Source organism: Trichechus manatus, unplaced genomic scaffold (assembly GCF_000243295.1).
Source record: "Trichechus manatus latirostris isolate Lorelei unplaced genomic scaffold, TriManLat1.0 scaffold00138, whole genome shotgun sequence".
Classification (NCBI taxonomy): domain Eukaryota; kingdom Metazoa; phylum Chordata; class Mammalia; order Sirenia; family Trichechidae; genus Trichechus; species Trichechus manatus.
The window spans coordinates 3544716-3564385 of record NW_004444074.1 but is presented as its reverse complement, the minus strand read 5'-3'; the positions used below and the strand labels follow the sequence as shown (position 1 = coordinate 3564385).

General features: G+C 37.8%; 1 protein-coding gene across 3 annotated transcripts in view; it reads left to right on the top strand.

Moving 5' to 3' along the window:
- Positions 1 to 19670, top strand: part of UTP6 (UTP6 small subunit processome component) — a 30154-nt gene that overhangs the window by 9998 nt on the left and 486 nt on the right. The window contains exons 8-20 of one of the 3 annotated variants that reach the window (XR_002825453.1): positions 2110 to 2187; positions 2943 to 3024; positions 3508 to 3589; positions 4326 to 4510; positions 5020 to 5099; positions 5489 to 5566; positions 10724 to 10903; positions 12751 to 12831; positions 13013 to 13122; positions 13934 to 14000; positions 14129 to 14232; positions 16143 to 16215; positions 18876 to 18942. Coding sequence is in view for 2 of the 3 variants with exons in the window: in XM_023739645.1 (XP_023595413.1) it covers positions 2110 to 2187; positions 2943 to 3024; positions 3508 to 3589; positions 4326 to 4510; positions 5020 to 5099; positions 5489 to 5566; positions 10724 to 10903; positions 12751 to 12831; positions 13013 to 13122; positions 13934 to 14000; positions 16143 to 16215; positions 18876 to 19033 (1254 nt within the window). In the remaining variant the exon portion in view is untranslated. Of the gene's footprint in view, positions 1 to 2109; positions 2188 to 2942; positions 3025 to 3507; positions 3590 to 4325; positions 4511 to 5019; positions 5100 to 5488; positions 5567 to 10723; positions 10904 to 12750; positions 12832 to 13012; positions 13123 to 13933; positions 14001 to 14128; positions 14233 to 16142; positions 16216 to 18875; positions 19304 to 19670 lie in introns of those variants that run through there. The other 2 variants (XM_023739645.1, XM_004385393.2) reach the window with 2 other exon arrangements.

The window sequence follows — 19670 nt, the reverse complement described above, 5'->3', positions numbered from 1 at the left end:
TCGTATAGTGTCACTATTTATATGCTTTTGGAGTTGCTCATAAATGCCCATACTTGTATTTTCTAAAATGGAAATAGATCGGTTGCCTATTTTTATCAAAAGTAATTGGAATTTATTATAGACAGAGAAAACATTTGTATGAAGAAGAGAAAAAGTGCTTAATAGTCTTATCACCTATATTTTTATGTGTATTGTGAATACTTATAACATACGTTTTATTTCTTTAAAATGGCATTAGCCTACATTTTCTTGTGTTCTCATTTTTATATATATAGTCAGTACATATTGATCTACATCAGTGGTATTCATACTTTTTGATCTTCGGACCCCTTTCAATCGTAAATACTACCGAGGATCCAAAGAGCTTTTGCTTATATGGGCTATCTGTATTAATTTTTATTGTATTAGAAGTTAAAATGGGAATTTAAAATTTTTATGTATTAATTCATTAAAAAATAATAAATACATTACAAATAATCTACTGACCTTGCAGAGCCCCTGAAAGGGTGCCAGGAACCCCCAGGTATCCCCAGACCACATTTTGAGAGCCTCTAATCCACACTATGTTTTCATAGCTGCAGTTCTTAAAAAATTAAAGTTTTTTTAAATTTTATACTATAAAAGTATTATGTGTTTATAGAAAACTGGGGAACAAAATCAGAAAAGCGAAAGCACAGAGAAGGAAAAAAGTATGATGAACTGAGGACAAGCAGTATTAACACTGCAGTGCGTTTCCTTACAGCATTTTTTTTTCTGTACACGTTTTTCACATAGTGGTAATTGTGTTGTACGTACAGTTTTGCAGCCAGTTTAAAAACAAGGTAGAGTAATGAAATTTTGGTGCGCCATTACCAAATTATTGTAACTATTTTATGCCTGCATTGGCAATCGCTTTTCCTGTTATTGGATATTTAGATTGTTCCCAAAAGTGCTCTTAAACTTTTGTTTATGAAACTTTTCGGTATTGAGGATTATTTCTCTATGATAGATTCCTAGGAACAGAATTACTAGTTTAAAGGGTATAAACTTTTTTAAGGTTTTTTTAAAAAAATATGTATTTTTTACTGTTATTGAGAATATACACAGCAAAACATATACCAGTTACACAGTTTCTACATGTACAATTCAGTGACATTGATTATATTCTTGAGTTGTACAACCATTCTTACCCTCCTTTTCTGAATTGTTCCTCCCCCATTAACATAAACTTAACTGTCCCCTAAGGTTCCTATCTTATCTTTTGAGTTGCTGTTGTCAATTTGATCCCATATATATAGATCTTAAAAGAGCATAATGCTCAAGCAGACATTCTTTACTAGTTAAGCTAAACTATGGTTTGATTTTAAAAGACTTCAGGGTATAGTTTTGGTTTAAGGTTTAAAAATTATCTCAGGGCAGTAGTTTCAGGGATTCGTCTAGCCCCCATGGCTCCAGAAAGTCTGGAGTCTATGAGAATTTGAAATTCTGTTCTGCATTTTCCCCCTTTTGATCAGGATTCTTCTATAGAATATTTGATCAAAATGTTCAGTAATGATAGCCTGGCACCATCCAGTTCTTCTGGTCTCATGGCAAAGGAGGCAGTTGTTCATGGAAGCAATTGGCCACACATTCCATTTCCTCCTCTATTCCTGACTCTCCTTCTTCCTCTGTTGCTCCAGGTGAATAGAGACCAATTGTTGTGCATCAGTGGCTGCTTGCAAGCTTTTAAGACCGCAGGCACTATGCAATGAACTAGGAAGTAGAACAGAAGCACTGAACATGTTTTTAGGCCAAATAACTGGTGTGTTCCTGAAACCATGACCCTAAACCTCCAAACCAAGGAACCAAATCCCAGGAGGTGTTTGGTTGTACTTAATCAGCCTCAGCAGCTGCTCTTTTTACTTTTTTAAGATTTTTTATTCATGTCTCCAGAGTGCTTGCCAAAAGAACATAATATAGTATCATTTTGACCACACCTTGTCATTGTCAGCTAGTTTCATAACAAAATAAAATATAAGACTCCCCTCAAGCTCTCCAGATCCAATGTTTATGGGTTAAAAAAGTGGTATGTATTTCTGATAAAAAAAAATTCTCCACAAAGATTTTCAGTTCATTATTTCTCTTCTGTAGTACTTTAGGATGGAGCTGATGCATGCTGAGAAACTGAGGAAGGAAAAGCAAGAATTTGAAAAAGCCAAGATGGAAGTGGTAAGATTCTAATATATTGTCACTTGTTAGCAGTATGTAGTATTTTGAGCCTGTTTAGAAGTAAGGAAAAAAATCTTAGCAATGTATTTTTCTTTCCAACTTAATGTTGTTATATTTTGAAACTTTAAGATGAGTCTAGAGTTGATTTATTTAAGTGTGCTTAGTTATAAAAATAGACATTTTGAACTAAAGTGATCCTAAAAATGATTACTGATGGAATGGCCAAAAGTTACTTTTAATCCTGTATGATTTCATTAAATTATATATTAATAGGTTGAAGGAGGCTGAAGAAAGTTGTGAAGTGTGTGGTTCCAAGCCTTCTTTCTTCTTTTTATGTAAGAGAATAATTAAAAAAAAAAAAAAAAATTTAAAATGTTGGCACAGAAAAAGTAACTTTGATGTCATCGTATGTTATAGTGGTTTTCTGCTTACAACTTTTTTTTTCCAAATAAAATCTTTCACACAAGGGTAAACAAGGAACATAAGATCTGTCCTGTCATGATCTAAATGGGGAGGGAGGCTTTAAAGCCATGTGATCTTGTGGCCACTCCAGAAGCCTATGGGAACAGTTTCAAGAATAGTGATCTTGGTTCAAGCTGCACATTTTACAAGTGAGGGAACTGGCCGAAAGTTGAGATGTTATTTGCCAGAAGTCACATGGTGCAGGTAGTTTAGGACTGTTAGTCTTTTATGGTAGGGCTCTTTCCACTTAATGGCACTGCCCATTAAGTTACATTCAGTATAACACTCTTTAGGAGAATCTTGATTATCCGGAAGAAATCCTTAATGGCGAATTGGCACGGATCATCTACAAAAACTCTGTGAGCATAATTAAAGGTAGGTACCTTTTGAAAGCAGAATGTGGTGATGGGGAAGGGAGATACTCTATAATGAGGAAGACTTTAGCTAATTTTAAAGATTTCCATTAGAATGTGTGTAAAGCTCTGAAAGCAGAAATAACATCCTGTTTCTTTTGTAAAAGGTGTGTTTTCCATCAGGATATGATTGAACATTTCAGTTTTTATTGAGTGCTTAAACTCATGTGGAGAGTTAGAAAGAAGTAGATGATTCAGTCCATTCCCTCATGCCCTTAAGAAGCTGAGAATAAAGAAAGTTGGAAACATTTATGAATATTCCAAAATGTTAATAATGACTTTGTCTGGTGGGTCTGTGGGTGACTTTTTTTTTTTTTGGTTCCATTTCCCAATTTAAAAGACCCGAAAATCTAACTTTAGTACATCAAGAAAATTATGCTTATAAAGTGATTCTTTAGAGTCTTATTGGCAATGAACCTCTTTTCCTGTGCTTTTTATATTTTAGGTGCAGAATTTCACGTGTCACTGCTTTCAATTGCACAGTTATTTGACTTTGCCAAACAGTTGCAAAAAGAAATTTACGATGAGTAAGTAAAATTGTGAAAGGTGACTATTTCTGATCTTGTGATTGATTTCTTTAAGGGTTTGGGGTTGGATATTTAGGAGGGGGAGAAACACATACCACACTAAATCCTTGAAAGAAAAGTTAAATAATAGTAAGAAAATATATTCCTGGAGAATTTATCTGACTCGCTTGTTGGTTTCCCTCGGAAAATAGTTTTCATCACGTAAAAACTGCATCCTGCCTTCTACTCGTGGATATTTGTAGTTGCATGCAGCAGGTAATTTTATATAGTTAGGGAACTTATGTAGCCTTTTTTTTTGGGTACTTTCACACCTGGGTAGCACTTTTACTTTGACAAGAGATAAAATAGAACTTGAATCAGTTTGCTCTTTGGATATTTTTCAGGGTTTCAGCAGACAGGTTGATACTTACGCTTTTTTGCTATTACTATTACTGGAGAAAATCAAGAGCCTGGATATAATACTAAGGCTTCAGGGCACATGGAGGCAGTTTGATTACTTGAAAGATAACATTTGTGAATGATGTCTGAAACATTCTGAAATTCAATAAATGTGTGACAGCTCTAACCCCCTGATAAAATTCATCTGGAGGGCTTGTTGGGAAGTGGCTCTTGTGGTGGTGAAATTGTTAAAGGGGTGTTCTATGTACATTTTTAGAGCACAGAAAAATGTCTCTATGTTTAGTGTTCTGAGTGAGTCTCTTGTCATAGGGCAGGTTCTAGTAAGTGTATTTTTCAGCCTTCAGGCACTACACACAGACGATCCTCTCACTTGGGATTATGTGGCACGGCGAGAATTAGAGATAGAGTCCCAGCCAGGAGAAGAGCAGCCTGCAACGAAACAACCCAAAGCAGTGGAGGTGGGCCGGAAGGAGGAGAGGTGCTGTGCTGTATATGAAGAGGCAGTGAAGACTCTGCCTACAGGTGAACTTGACTAAACCGTGGTGTGGTATAGAAGTGTGAAACTGAAGCTTTCATTCCCATTACCACCATCAGTGTCAGGAAGCTGTCTGTAGTACAGTTTACAGTGTGCCTGACTCTCCATGTTCTTTCTTTCCCTGATGGTGAGAGATAGACCTGGAATGACTAGTGTTTAGTTATTTGGGGAAATGATAATTAAGTTTTATTAATTATCATTCCTTAATTATCTTAATTATCTTTTGATGTAGATTTAATTTTTATTCTGTAATATTGGAATTTCAGGGCAAAGTGGATCAGGCTTATAATATGGAGAAAGCCCTTATTTTTCATATTTATGTTACTACTCAGTTGTCTTTCCCTAGTATTTGAGATGTTAGATTGGCTGTTATTGGAATAACTTTTCATCAGGCTAATTTAAACCCTGCTTCAGAAGCGTTTTCCCTTTGGGGAAAAGATAATATGTTGCATTTAGAGAATTGGTGATCTGATCACAATCTGTCTGACTTTTCTAGAGGCCATGTGGAAGTGTTACATCAACTTTTGTTTGGAGAGATTAACTAAGAAGACAAATAGTGAATTCCTCAGAGAGAAGGTAAAGACTTATGTTCTGTGGTTACAGTGGCTGACTAGGAAATGACTGTTCTGAAAAAAGAATGGAAGCACAGCTCTTTTCTGGTCTGGGATAGCTTCCTAGAGCTTCGTGCTTAACCACTGTCCTTCTCCTTTTGGGTGACCTGTCATGCTGAAGTTCTGAGTCTGGTTTGCCCTTATACCGGCAACTAGGTTAGGAGGTGCTCTCTTATGGAGCTGTGCCTGGTGCACCTGCCCAACTTGATCTGATCATAAGTCAAACTTTCGTGGAGAAGCAACTTGGCAGTACCTTCTCTGAATTCTCAGAAATATGTTAAACTGCTTTTGTTCATTGTCAGAGGTCCCTAGTGGGAATCTTTGTAATGGACTGAGGGATTTTTCTCATTTCAGAGGCTGGGAAGAACCATGTTTGCATTCAGAAAGGCACATGAACTCAAGCTTCTGCCAGAATTCCAGTACAAGCAGTGGGTAAGGATGTGGAGAACACATTCAGTACCAGTTAAATACACTTTATTCCAGTTGTTTAGTGCTGGTGTCATGTGTTTTAAGTATATATATAGACCCATTGCTGTCGAGTCAGTTTTCCAACTCATAGCGACCCTATAGGACAGGGTAGAAGTGCCCCAGAGGGTTTAAGGCTGCAGTGTTTGTGAACGCAGGCTACTACATCTTTCTCGTGTGGAGCAACCTGCTGACCTTTTGGCTAGCAGCTGAGCGCTTGACCAGTGCGCCACCAGGGCTCCTTTAAGTAGTTGTATAACTCAGGCCATTTGGCAGTTTGATAGGGTAAATTTAGAGAGTATTTACATTTGGTGGTCAGGATTTGGTGTTTGCCAAAAATGAAATCTATACCAGTAAAGGGAAAAATATAATGAAAAAGAATCAAAACAAAGATTCACAACTTGGGTTTATTTTGTTTGTCTACCCATCTGTCTCTTACCAAACATCCTTTTCCTGAAGGGTGGCCCAGATTAACCTGGCTGGCTTAGATTAACCACTGGTACAATAAAGACAAGTTAGATATGTTCCTGTATTTCAGAAGTTGACATTCTAGTAAGAGGCATACTAAACCATGGTTACCCTGTGATTTGGGTAAGGACTGTTTCAGAGACCAGAATAATGTGCTGTGGAAATACACAGCTCTAGACTAGGCTTTGCACTTAATAGGTGACTTGGGGAAACCGCTTGCCCTTTATGTGTTTCTTTACTTGGTTTTAAAATAGTGATAATGATCTTTGTCTTTGCCACCTCACAAAGTCTTGAGAGGATTACATAAGATAATGAATGTATTAATGTATTTAAATACCTTCATGGGGGAAAAACAGGACAAAAATTTTTCTGTTTGTTGGTGCCTTCTATTTGTATAAGTCTTGCCTGTTTTGATCTATAGCATTATGCAGTTTTTACATAAATCCATTTAATGTCTTGCTATTATATTTTATTTTTACATCTTTCTCATACTTTTGTATGTATCTACATTATGCATATGCTATATAGTATCCTACTGTTTATACCAAGACCCAGTCACCCCTCTATTACGGCATCTGTCTGGGAAAATCCCAGGTCTGGATGAATTCAACTGCTCCTGTTTGAACTGTTGACTGCTGGCAAGACAGTTGCACCCTGTAAATTCAACTTGGGTTTAAGTGTTGCCTGGCAGGCCTGCCTTTCCATTATTATCATTCTTCTGCCATTCACCACTCTAGCTGTTTCAAACATCTTTTGAAATATACTTTTCAAATCTCAGAGGCTGCCCTTCCAAACTCTACCACCTCATCACTCATTTGGTGACCCAGCTTTTATTTATTTATTTTATTGTTGTAAAAATATATATAACACAACATTTGCCAATTTGACATTTTTCATGTATACAGTTTGGTGATTCAGTTACATTAATCATGTTGTGCAGCCATTACCAGTATCTGTTGCCAAATTTTATGTCACCATGAACGCGGAAACCCAGTGCTTCCTAAACAATGACTTCCCCTTTCCCCCTCCCTCCTACCCACTCCTGGTAACCACCAATAAACTTTGGTCTCTATACATTCACCTATTCTAGCTATTTCATATGAGTGAGATCATTGTGATTGGCTTCACTCAGCACAGTGTTTTCAAGGTTCGTTCATGTTGTAGCATGTCTCAGGACTTCATTTCTCTTTATGACTGAGCAATATTCCGTTGTGTGGATATTACCACATTTTGTTTATCCGTTCATCTGTGGATGGACATTTTAGGTGGTTTCCACCTTGCGGCTAGCGTCAGTAGTGCAGCAGTGAACATTGGTGTTCAGGTTTCTGTTTCTGTTGCTGCTTTCAAGTCTGGTGACCTTGCTTTTAATGAAAGTCTTTCAGTTTACTGCCTCTACACTTAAAAGCTTAGCTGATTCTGTACCCATGCTTTTTCCTGACTGTTCTTCACAGAATGATCTTTTTAAAAGTGATTATCAGATTATTGTGTAGCTTCCTCTTGTCCTTGGGATGAAGCCCGAACTCTTACTTGGCTCCTCCCTGTATCCCCAGTCTCATCTCTTCCCATTCTCTCTAGCTTACATCCTGCCCTCCAGCCATTCTGGATTTCCTTTTGTACCCTTGCTGCCTCTCATTTTCATCCTCTTGCACATGCTAGTTAGGAGGTCTTCTCTTTTCCTGGAGGTCTCTGCTTTTACCTGGCTAATGACTGCCCTTCAAGTCTTAGCTTAAGTGTTGCTTCCTTTCTGGAAGTAGTTTCTCAACACTTCCATAGACCTTTTGGGTGCTCCTGCTTTGTACTTCGGTAGAATCTGATTATTTTTCTGTCATGTCACTTATCAAACTCTGTCTCTACTGCTAGATTGGAGTCTCTGTGGGTATTAGGGAATGTACCCGATCTGCTCATTATTGAATCTAGCATCTAGTATATATGGTGTGCAGTAAAAATGCTTGTTCAGTGAATTGATTATAGACTGCCATTTACCTGCTTTTCCACAATTCTATAAAATTGTATTGGTTTTAGTTTTTTTAATATTTTTTTGATACAAGTGTTTTTGAATAGATGGAATTTCCTTCTGTTCAATTATTTCTTTTTTTTATTATTATTTTATTGTGTTGTAGGTGAAAGTTTACTCAGCAAATTAGGTTCCCATTTAACAATTTTTATACAAATTGTTCCATGCCATTGGTTACGGTTTTTACCATGTGTCAGCATTCTCATTATTTCCATTCTGTTTGTTCTGTTTCCGTTGATCTTGCGTCCCTTCCCCTCTTTGCCTTCTCATCTTTGCTTTTGGGTAAATGTTGACCATTTGGTCTCATATAGCTGATTGTTTAAGGGACACATTCCTTACAGGTGATACTGTTTAATTTATGAGCCAATCTGTTATTTGGCTGAAAGGTGACCTCCAGAAATAGCTTCAGTTCCAAGTTCAAAGGTTATTTTAGGGTGATAGTCTTGGGGTTCCTCTAATCTTTATCAGTCCGGTAGGTCTGGCTTTTTTTTTTTTTTTTTAGGAATTTGGGTTTTGTTCTACATTTTTCTCCCATTCTATCTGGGACCTTTTATTGTATCCCTTGTCAGAACAGTTGGTAGTGGTAGCCAGGCACCATCTAGTTCTTCTGGTCTCAGGTTAGAAGAGGCTGTGATTTTGTGTGGGCTATTCGTCCTGTGGACTAGTTCTTCTTTGAGTCTTCCGTTTCCTTCATCTGTTCATTTATTTCTTGGGGGCATATTTGTTAAAGTAAAATCCCCTAGTTTAAGACAATGGATTTTTAAAAAATTATTTATTGAGTTTTTGGTGGCAAATTAGGTTTACATGGCAAATTAGGTTCCCATTTAACAATTTATGTACATATTGTTTAGTGACATCGGTTACGTTTTCCACATTATGTTAACATTCTCATTATTTCCGTTCTGGACATTCCATTTCCATTAATCTAGCTTCTCTCTATCCCCCCACCCCCCACCATCTTTGCTTTAGGGTAAATGTTGACTGTTTGGTCTCATATAGATCATGTAGATAATTTTTTTTTTTTTTAAAGGAACACAGTACTCATGGGTGACACTTTATTTTATGAGCCAATCTGTTATTCAGCTGAAAGGTGACCTCCAGGAGTAGTTTCAGTTCAAAGTTTAAAGGGTATCTCAAGGTGATAGTCTTGGAGGTTCCCTCAGTTTCTTCTGGTCCAGTAAGTCTGGCCTTTCTTTTTTTAAGAATTAGGGTTTTGTCCTATAATTTTCTACCATTCTATCTGGGACCATCTATTGTGTTCCTTGTCAGGATGGTCGGTAGTGGTAACTGGACATCATCTAGTTCTGTTGGTCTCTGGATAGATGAGGCTGTGGTTTGTGTAGGCAGTTAGTCCTGTAGACTAGTTTCTTTTTTGAGTGTTTGGTTTCCTTCTTTCTCTTTTACTCCAAACAAGTAGAGACCAGTAGTTGTATCTTCGATGGCCAGACACTACTTAGCAAACCAGGATGTAGAACATAAACTTTATAGACTGTGTTGTGCCAGTTGACTGAGTTGTTTCACAAGACTATAGTCCTAAGCCTTCAAACCCAGTAAACCAGTCCTGCGAGGTGTTTGGTTATGTCTGAGAGGTATCCGTGAGTGTGCCCTCTATGTGCTTTATCGTATAAACGAATACATGTGTAGCAACACAAACATGTATATAGCTATGCCTACAGATACTCCTATATATGCACACATATAGGCATGTATACTTTGCTATACACATGTATGCATACATATTTACCTATGTAACCACTCATGTATTTTTTGATTGTTAGTGCTATTGTTGCTAGTATGGATACTTTTATGACTCTTGTGTTTTTTTTTTTTTTTTTAAAAAGCAGTTACCATTGAGTTGATTCTCTGCTCCATAGGGTTTTAAATGACTGTGGTCTTTTGCCAGGCCTTTCTTCTCAGGCACCTCTGGGTAGATTTGCATCACCAACCTTTTGGTTAGTAGAGGAGCATCTAACTGTTTGCACCCCCCAGGGACTCCTTGTGACACTTGTTATATAGCGTCAAATTACATTTTAGAAAAATGGTATCAATTTATAGTATGTTCAACTCCATTTAAATGACCATATCTGCTTCTTTCCAAAACTGGTTGCTGTCCAGTCGATTCTGGCTCATAGTGACCCTGTGGGACAGAGTGGAACTGCCCCGTGGGGTTTCCAAGGCTGTAATCTTTACCGGAGCAGACTGCCACATCTTTCTACTGAAGAGTGGCTGGTGGGTTTGAACCACTGACGTTTTGGTTGGTAGCCAAGTAGTTAACCATTGCGCTACCAGGGCTCCTTCCTGCTGCCCTATCACCCCACAAACACTGGTTTTATCTTTACTGATTTTTATACTCTGTTTTTTTTGGTTGTGGGTTCTAGTATAGTCAAGCATTTTATTAAAAATTTTGAGTCTAAATTATTCAGGCCCTCTGTTTTTCATCTCTTCCCTGTTTTTCTCATAGCCCTTGGGGATAAAAGCAGGGAAAGAAGGAGGAATTCCAATTTGTTCACTTTGTCCCTGCTTAGCAGTCACGGTAAAAGATTTAGTGGGAAGACTATTGAAATTATTCCCTAAGATAATTCATTACATAGATAATGGAGGCTTCAGTAATTAATTTTCCAATAATCCTTTGTCTTGCCTAGATTGAGTTGCTGCTGCACCATGACTTGTTTAAGGAAGCCCTGGAGGTGGCCGGAGCTGGGACCGAATTGTTTAGAGACTCTGTGACAATGTGGCAGATGAAGCTGCAGGTGCTGATTAAATCAGAGAGCACTGACATAGCCATGCTGTTTGAAGAAGCCTTTGCGCACCTGAAGCCCCAGGTTTGTGAGTTGTGTCTTTTGTATTTCGTTCTGTTCATTTATTTGAACATTTTGTTGTAGTTTGGGTGAAAGTTTACAGAGTGAATTAGTTTCCCATTCAACAATTTATATGCATTTTGTTTTGTGACATTAATTGCAATCCCCTCAGTGTGATGGCTGCCTACCCACTTCCTCCCTGAGTTCTCTGTTTCCATTTGCCCATCTTTCTTGCCCTTTTCTGCCTTCTGAACTTTGTTTGTGAGCAAATGCTGCCCTTCTGGTCTTGAATGGTTGATTGTTCTGAGAAGCATGTTCTGTACTTGTGTTATTGTTCACTTTATAGCCTGTCTATTGTTTGGCTGAAAGATGATCTCTGGGAGTGGGTTTACGTCCAGGTTTGAAGGGTGTCTGAAGACCATATTCTTGGGGGTTCCACCAGTCTCTATCAGACCAGTAAGTCTGGTCTTTGTATGAATTTGAATTTTGTTCGACATTTTTCTGCCATTATGTCGAGGACCTTCTACTGTGATCATGGTAGTAGTTGCTGGGCACTATCCAGTTCTTCTGGTCTCAGGCTAGTGGAGGCTGTCGTTGTTTGGTCCATTTATTTCATTCTGTTTAGGAAACCTTTTAAGACTTCAGCCAAAGCTAATTTAGAGTGTAACTTATCTGATGAGAGCTGACCCTGGAGTGGGATTTTTAGCAAATGGTGAGGTCAATTCCATGTAGAAGAAATGACTTCCATTTAATAGCCTGTTTCTAATTCGTTATTTGAAAATTGACTGTATTATGTAAAATTATATACATTATATAAAATTTTGTATTCTATTTAAATATTGTACAAGTGAGAAATATTAATGGAATTTATTTTCACATGCCTCCAAAGCCTCCAGCTTTTCAACACACATGTATTTCTAAACCTTTAAGTTATAGCTTTGCAATATTTTTGTATTGGTAGGAAAAAAGTATCACAGTAAAGCGGGAAACATCTTAACTATTTATTTGGCTGCTCCTTCGTGTGTGCCTCTGGGACATGAGTGAAGATCAGATAGACAGTTTAGCCTACGTTAGTACTTGTGGGTTTTAGACAACAGAGACCTGCTTCTGGGTCTGACTAGCTGTGGGCTGTTAATTTCTTAATTAACTAAAAGATAATTGATGATAATAACTATAAGCAGTATTCCCCAACACAAGGGAACTAGAACTAACAAGAGAGTATTGCTCTGGGTGGCTTGGTAGGAAGGCTGTCTGTGTTCTGGCATGCCATTCCTGCTGGGCAGTTCTGGGTTGCCCAGAGGGCAAGCTTGGAGTGAATCCATATATATATTTTAAAAATTTTGTTTATTTTGTTGTTGTTGAAAACATAGCAAAACATACACCAATTCAGCCGTGTATGCATGTTCAATTCAGTGACACTGATTACATTCTTTTGAGTTGTGCAGCCATTCTCACCCTTCTTTTCTGAGTTGTTCCTCCCTCATTAACATAAACTTACTGCCCCCCTAAAGTTCCTATCTAATCTTTCGAGTTGCTGTTGTCAGTTTGATCCCATGTAGATAGTTCTTAAAAGAGCTTAATGCTCAAGGCAGACATTTTTTGCTAGTTAAGCTACATTATTGTTTGGTTTTAAGAAAACTTCGGGGGATATTTTTGGTTTAAGGTTTAAAGTTATCTCAGGGCAGTAGTTTCTGGGGTTCATCCACCCTCCGTGGCTCCAGAGAGTATGGAGTCCATGAGAATTTGAAATGGAATGAATCCCTATTTTATATGTTAATTATTTTAGAAGTAACCTGTAGTTTGTCCTATAGTGGTTAGTTTTCAGAGCATAGTGCTTTGTTGTCATTTTCTAACATTTTTTGTTGTGACAGGTTTGTCTACCATTGTGGATTTCTTGGGTGGAGTGGAGTGAAGGCACTAAAAGCCAGGAAGACACTGAAGCAATCTTTAAGGTAGAGGCCCCATGCTAAGTCTTGCTGTGTTTGGGGGTTGGGTAAATATGGTCACTGATTGGTAGGTTTAGGGTTTTTTCAGCACTATTAATTGAGTGGCCTGGGGTGGTTCTGGGAAAGTTTGTTTTGATACCTGTAAGTTTTCTTGTACAGCTTATTTCTTTTTTCTTTAAAATTTTAGAAAGCTGTCCTAGCTGTCACAGGTGCCGACTCAGTAATCCTGAAGGATAAGTACCTGGATTGGGCTTATCGAAGTGTTGGCTACAAAAAGGCCAGAGCAGTGTTTAGAAGGTACTCATAATCTTTCCTATCTGCTACTGGTCTCTCCTTCCCAAACTCAGCTCCTCATACCCAGACTATATGTACCACAAATAGTATCTGAGGAAGTAATCCAGAAGCTTTTTTAAAAAAAGTAATGTTTCTTTTTCCTTTTTTGAACAATAAAAACAGTTACTATCCATTGTGGAAAATACAAAATAAATAAATAAAGATAATTGTAATAATTCATTGTAATCTCATCATCAAGAAAAAAACTACTGTTCAAGTATCATTTTAAAATTTATTTTTTACATAGTTAAGATTATACTGTAACCCCAATTTGTATACAACTTTTATGGATGAACATTAGATGGGGCGTTTTCCTCCGTTAGTAAAAATACTTCATAAGCATAATATATGAAAAATAGCTGTGATACACCATCCTGTAGATGTGCTATAATTTATTTGGCCACAGCAGTACTGCTTTGATAATGTCTGAACACATACTATTTCCTTAGAATATATTCTTACAAATGGAATTATTGGTCTCTTTCCAAAAGACTTTTAGATATTGTAGAGAGAACTTAAAACTCTAAAAGTGACAGAAGAAAACAGAAGACTTGATAGGGAAAAAAATTTAGTGGTAGTTAAGGGTAAGTCCTTACAGACTTTGAGCTTTGAGAGTAAGTGGTGGCCAGGTCAGGTTCCTGCATTGAATGTGACCAAGTCTTTATTAAACCATGCGTTGTGGAGGCACTGGCAGAGGTATTTTGTATTGATGAGACACGAGCCTTTTTGTCATTGTGGAAGATAACCCTGCCCCTCCCCCCCTTTTCCTTTTTAGTTTACAGGAAAGCCGACCATTTTCAGTTGATTTTTTCAGGAAAATGATCCAGTTTGAAAAGGAACAAGTAAGTGTTCTCTTTATTTCTCGTCTGGAAAAATGGTTTCGTGGTTTCTGTTAGCGTTTTGTTATTTAAAAAGTTCTCATTATAACAGCATAAATTTCTGGTCTCCTGGTCCAACCCTTTTTTCATAGATACGGCTCAAGAATGGTAATCAAGCAAAAAAGAGAAAGTACGTGTCTGGGAAATAGAAAACCCAGATGTCACCTCTTCTAGGCAGCCTTCCCTGCCAGGCTGGGTGAGGTGCTTCCCTGTCTCCATAGTGCTCTGCATGTTCTCTTGTATTGAGTTGTGAGGTAGAGACCAGGCCCTCAGAACTGTTTCTGGTACCAGTCCTTCAGCTGAATTTGTGAGCAAGGAAAGTTCAGTCAGTAGCCTCAATCAAAAAATAATACACGAAAATCCAAGTGTATCTGTGATTCTATCACATAAGTACAACCAACCATATTTATTTTGTAAACATGTTTCTGTTCTACGTGGTTACTGTGTTTTTAATGGTTGTATTACTCTTAAACCATAGTTTTTGTTTTAAACTTTCCCTTTACATATAGGTTGTTTCCAGTTTTTTGATACTGAAAACAGCCTTTTGTTTATATGGCTTTTTTTTTTCTTTTGAATTGTTTTCTTGAGATAAATATCTAGAACTAGGGTTACTAGTTCGTTTTTTATGGTTCTTTATATATTGCCAGATAGTCTTCTAAGAAAATGATACTTAAACAGTGTCAGCAAAGGTACCAGTATACCTAGTAGTATTCAGTTTTGTTTTTTCCACTTATTTTGATATTTTGATTGGTGTCTATTATTTTTATTTAATTTTGAGAAGTTACTAGTGAGGTTAGACTCTTGTTTTCATAGTTTTGCTCATTGTTGTGTGGGTCAAGTATCCGCTCTTGTTCTTTGTCCATTTATTTATTATGTCTTACAGTACAGGAGGTAGTATAACATAATGGCTAATAGCTAGGCTTTACATTCATAAGTTATGCTTAAGCAAGTCACTTAATTCTAGGCCTCAGCACCCTTATCTGTAAGGGGGGTCATATTGCCTGCTCAGGGGTGTGAGGACTATAGGGCAAATGAAGATTCTGCATGGAAAGGACTTTGCATAGTGCCACGCACATTATGAGTCCTCAACAAATGTGATTCCATTTTTCATGCGGGTGCAAAATACAAGGTTAAATTGACTTTCTATAAAATAATACAGTCCCAGTGAAGAGAAATTTAAATGAGGAAGTAGTTATCTGACTGTATTAAAGGATTTTTTAACTGAAGATGTTGATCTACTTTGAAAACGAAACAAAAAGGAATGCGTTTAAATGGAAGTAGCCATAATGAATTAACATTTATTGATTGTAAAGTTAGTGCTGGGTACTCTGATAGGTGCATAATTAATCAGCATTTTAAATTTAATCCTCATAGTTGTTTTAAGAGGTATTACTATTTCTGTTGTACAGGTGAGAAACTTTTAAGGTCAGAATAGGTTAAAAAAACTTGTCAAAGGTCATATTACTAGTATTTATTTATACTTTGCTTTGTTATAAAAAGTGCCTTGATATAAAAAGTTTTAAGGTGGACATAACTAGTGTGTGTCAGAGGCCAGTACTCAAAATGAAAAAATCCTTGGCCACAGGGAGAACCTTCTCCTTTATTTTCTTTATTTAAATCTCACTCATCCATCAGGCTCTCAAATATGTTCTCTGATGCTGCTCAGGTTCCCCCACTGAGATTTGATTATAACACCCCTATGTGACAGAGTAGAGCTACCCCACAGGGTTTCCTAGTCTGTAATCTTTATAGGAGCAGATCGCCAGGTCTTTTCTCCCTCGGAGCCGCTGGTGGGTCAGTGACTCCAAACTGCCGACCTTTCGGTTAGCAGCCGAGCCCTTAACGGTTGCAGCAGCGCGGCTCCTTGTGTGGTACGATAGCAAGGTGCTTTTATCACTGATTAGCATTTACTTCACTTTGGTAATTAGTAGAACTCATTGTTTGCGTTTGACTTTTCTCTGGAAAAGAGTCAGGCTTTGTTCAACTTAACCACCCTACCCTTAAGTACCTAACAAATAGTAGTAACTGTTTAATAACGTTGTTGAAATGAATTTGAGCCATTATAAATTAGGCTTTTGAGACAAGATTGTCTATTATTTCTGTTAGGAATCCTGCAAGATGGCGAACTTAAGAGAATATTATGAGAGGGCTTTAAGAGAGTTTGGATCTGTAGATTCTGGTAAGTAAACTTCAATTATAGACACGTGGGTCTATCTGGATGTGCTGTCTGTGACCTATCAGTATGGTTAGAACAGTGTTTGTTAACTTTTTTTGAGTCATTACTCTCTTTGAGAATACAATTATATATCCTTCTCCTGCCTCCGCCCTTGTTTTGTGCGTAAACACTTGCACACAATTTTCCTTATAATTTCAGGGATTCATAGGCTCAAGGGTCCCTGGATCTTATATTAAGAACTCTGGATTAGAGAGAGATTTGCTTGGTTTGGTTCTCTAAAAGTGATATTTGGAAGGGGTAAGTTACTGTATTTTTTCACAAAATACATGCATTATATGTGTTTTTGCCAACCACACAACCTCCTCCCCCTGCACATTATTTCCGTAAGCATGCTATGCCAAATTTTTTTACATGTGGCTGACTTCAGCTGATACTAAGAAGACATAATTAAACTATGAAATAAGCAGACCTCATATAACCTGATGGTTTCATTTAAGATGATGTGATAAGGTTTTTGCATTCAGCTGTTGAGCTAATGCTCTGGAATGCGCTGGGATACTACTAAACTGGATCCACGACTTCTTGACCATGGCTTTATACCTTTACTGTACAGTTATGATTAAAAGTAACATTTTTGGACTACTTTTACACATATGCAGGAGATTAGGAGCCCTGGTGGTGTAGTGTTTAAAGCACTTGGTTGCTAACTAAAAGGTTTGCAGTTTGGACCCACCAGCTGCTCTGCGGGAGAAAGGCAGTCTGCTTCTGTGAAAATTTACAGCCTTGGGAACTCTATAGGGCAGTTCTACTCTGTCCTGTAGGGTCGCTATGAGTCAGAATTGACTTAGTCGCCGTGGGTTTGGTTTTTGGTTAAGCAGGAGATTAAAGAATGTGAACAGAATGATATGATTTACCTGTAATATAGGAGGAAGGGTGGATGAGGCCAAAATCCACTTCTGGAAACGTCACGAGACTTGCTTGGTATGTGCATGGGCACGGTGTGCGAGACTGTTTATGTAATCTCATTATTTCCACACGTTTTCTTGAATTTTATTATTATACTTTAGATGAAGGTTTACAGAACAAACTAGGTTCTTCTTAAACAATTAGTACACATACCATTTTGTGACACTGGTTACCAACCCTACGGCATGTCAGCACTTGGCCTTGGGTTCCCTATTACCAGCTTTCCTGTCCCCTCCTGCCTTCTAGTCCTTGCCCCTGTGCTGGTGTGCCCCTTTAGTGTTGTTTTTTTTTTTTTTTTTTATGAGCCTGTCTAATGTCTGGCTGAAGGGTGAACCTCAGGAGTGACTTCACCACTGAGCTAAAAGGGTGTCTGGCGGCCATACTCTCGGTGTTTTTCCAGTCTGTGTCAGGCCAGTCAGTCTGGTCTTTTTTTGTGAGTTAGAATTTTGTTCTACATTTTTTTCCAGCTCTGTCTGGGATCCTCTCTTGTGATCCCTGTCAGAGCAGTCAGTGGTGGTAGCTGGGCACCATTGAGTTGTGCAGAACTCAGTCTTGTGGAGGCTGTGGTAGCTGTCGTCCATTAGTCCTTTGAACTAATCTTTCCCTCCTGTCTTTGGTTTTCTTCATTCTCCCTTGCTCCTGATGGGGTGAGACCAGTGGAGTATCTTAGATGGCTGCTCGCAAGCTTTTAAGACCCCAGATGCTACTCACCAAAGTAGAATGTAGAACATTTTCTTTATAAACTATGTTATGCCAGTTGAGCTAGATGTTCCTCTAGACCATGGTCCTCACAGCCCTCAGCCCAGTAATTTGGTCCCTCAGGGACTTTGGATGTGTCGATGGAGCTTTCATGACCTTGCCTTGGTCAAGTTGTGCTGGTTTACTCAGTATTGTATACTGTCTTACCTTTCACCGAAGTTACCTCTTATCTACTGTCTAGTTAGTGTTTTTCCTTCCTCACCCCTCCCCTCCCTCGTAACCGTCAAAGATTTTCTTTTTGTGTCCACACATTATTTGTGAAAAAATGTGGTAATAATGTTGGTCAGAACCAAAAAGGAGTAGGAATTACAGCAAAGGGTAAAAATGGGATACAAAGTGGCACTAGTTGTCATGGGCTGTCACTACCCACATTACACTCATTTGTAGGACTTGTAAGACATACCTCTGAGCATAGGTATGTCATATAAAATCTGAGGCTTTATATATGAACACAAAAACACTCACATGTATAGTTATCAGCGTCACATTAAGAAAAAAAAATTAGCTTCTACATAGCTTCACTGACCTTTTCCTGGTGAAATGAATGAAAGCTGCATTTTTGCTACCCCGAGCAAGTTTTATTAGCAAGCTTTAAAGTTAGAGTGAATTCATTAGGGTCAATTTCACCTTGAAAGACTTAGCAAAATCCTCCCTCTAAAAAATTTAGTATTTTTGACTTTAAGAAATGACATAGACTGCCATGATTAAAGTGAAGTTTTTCTACTTTTATTTAAAATTTGTTTTGATATACCTTAGTGTAAAGAATCCAATTGTGAAAGGTATTGTCTCATATAGGATTCTAGGGAAATAACAGCAAGAAGTTAAATTTCTTAGAATTCTTGAGTTGAATCAATATTAAATAATTAAGTTTACCTAATAAAGCCCTGCCAGTTGTCTGATTGTATGTTAACAGTAATTTTTTTTTGACCCCTTTAAAGATCTTTGGATGGATTACATCAAAGAGGAATTGAATCACCCTCTTGGTAGACCTGAGAACTGCGGACAGATCTATTGGCGAGCCATGAAGATGTTGCAGGGAGAATCAGCAGAAGTGTTTGTAGCTAAACATGCTATGCATCAGGCTGGCCAGCTGTGAAAAGAGGAAGAACACAGCCAACTTTATGAAAAAGTATTGTAAACCCTCTAGGCAGATTTTCAGTTTGTAATTTGCTTAGAGATGGCTGACAAGATAGCTGTCTGATTTTGAGACATGCTTTAATTTTGTGTTGATGTGTTAATCTTTAATTCCAAAAAAGAGAACTACTGTTTAGTAGCAGAAAGCTACTTGTTGAGGCTGGGTCTGCTTCAGGTTCTAAATATTTCCCAAAATATATGGAAATCATACAAGTGAGTTTAATTTATTATACCCCCACTCCCTGGTCAATTAAAATGGAGGAGGAAGCACAGTACTGTATGTTTATTTTTTTCTTGTTTTAAAAGTACATGTAGTATGCATTTGTTGTAGAAAATATAGAAGAATAGAACAGTGGAGAAGAAAATAAAAACATCCTGTAATCCCATCGTCTGGAGTTAAATTTAGTAATTTGATTTCCTTTATCAGAATTGTATTTATGGTCATTCATTCATTCAGGAAATATTTGAGTGCCCATCATGTCAGGAGAGAAGGGAGGCCTTTTGGGATGGAGGTATAGGGGTTGGAGAAACAGAGCTGGTGTCCCAAGAGCTGGTTGAAGCAATAGAGAAGGAAGTGCTCGGTACTGAGGAAAAGGTTG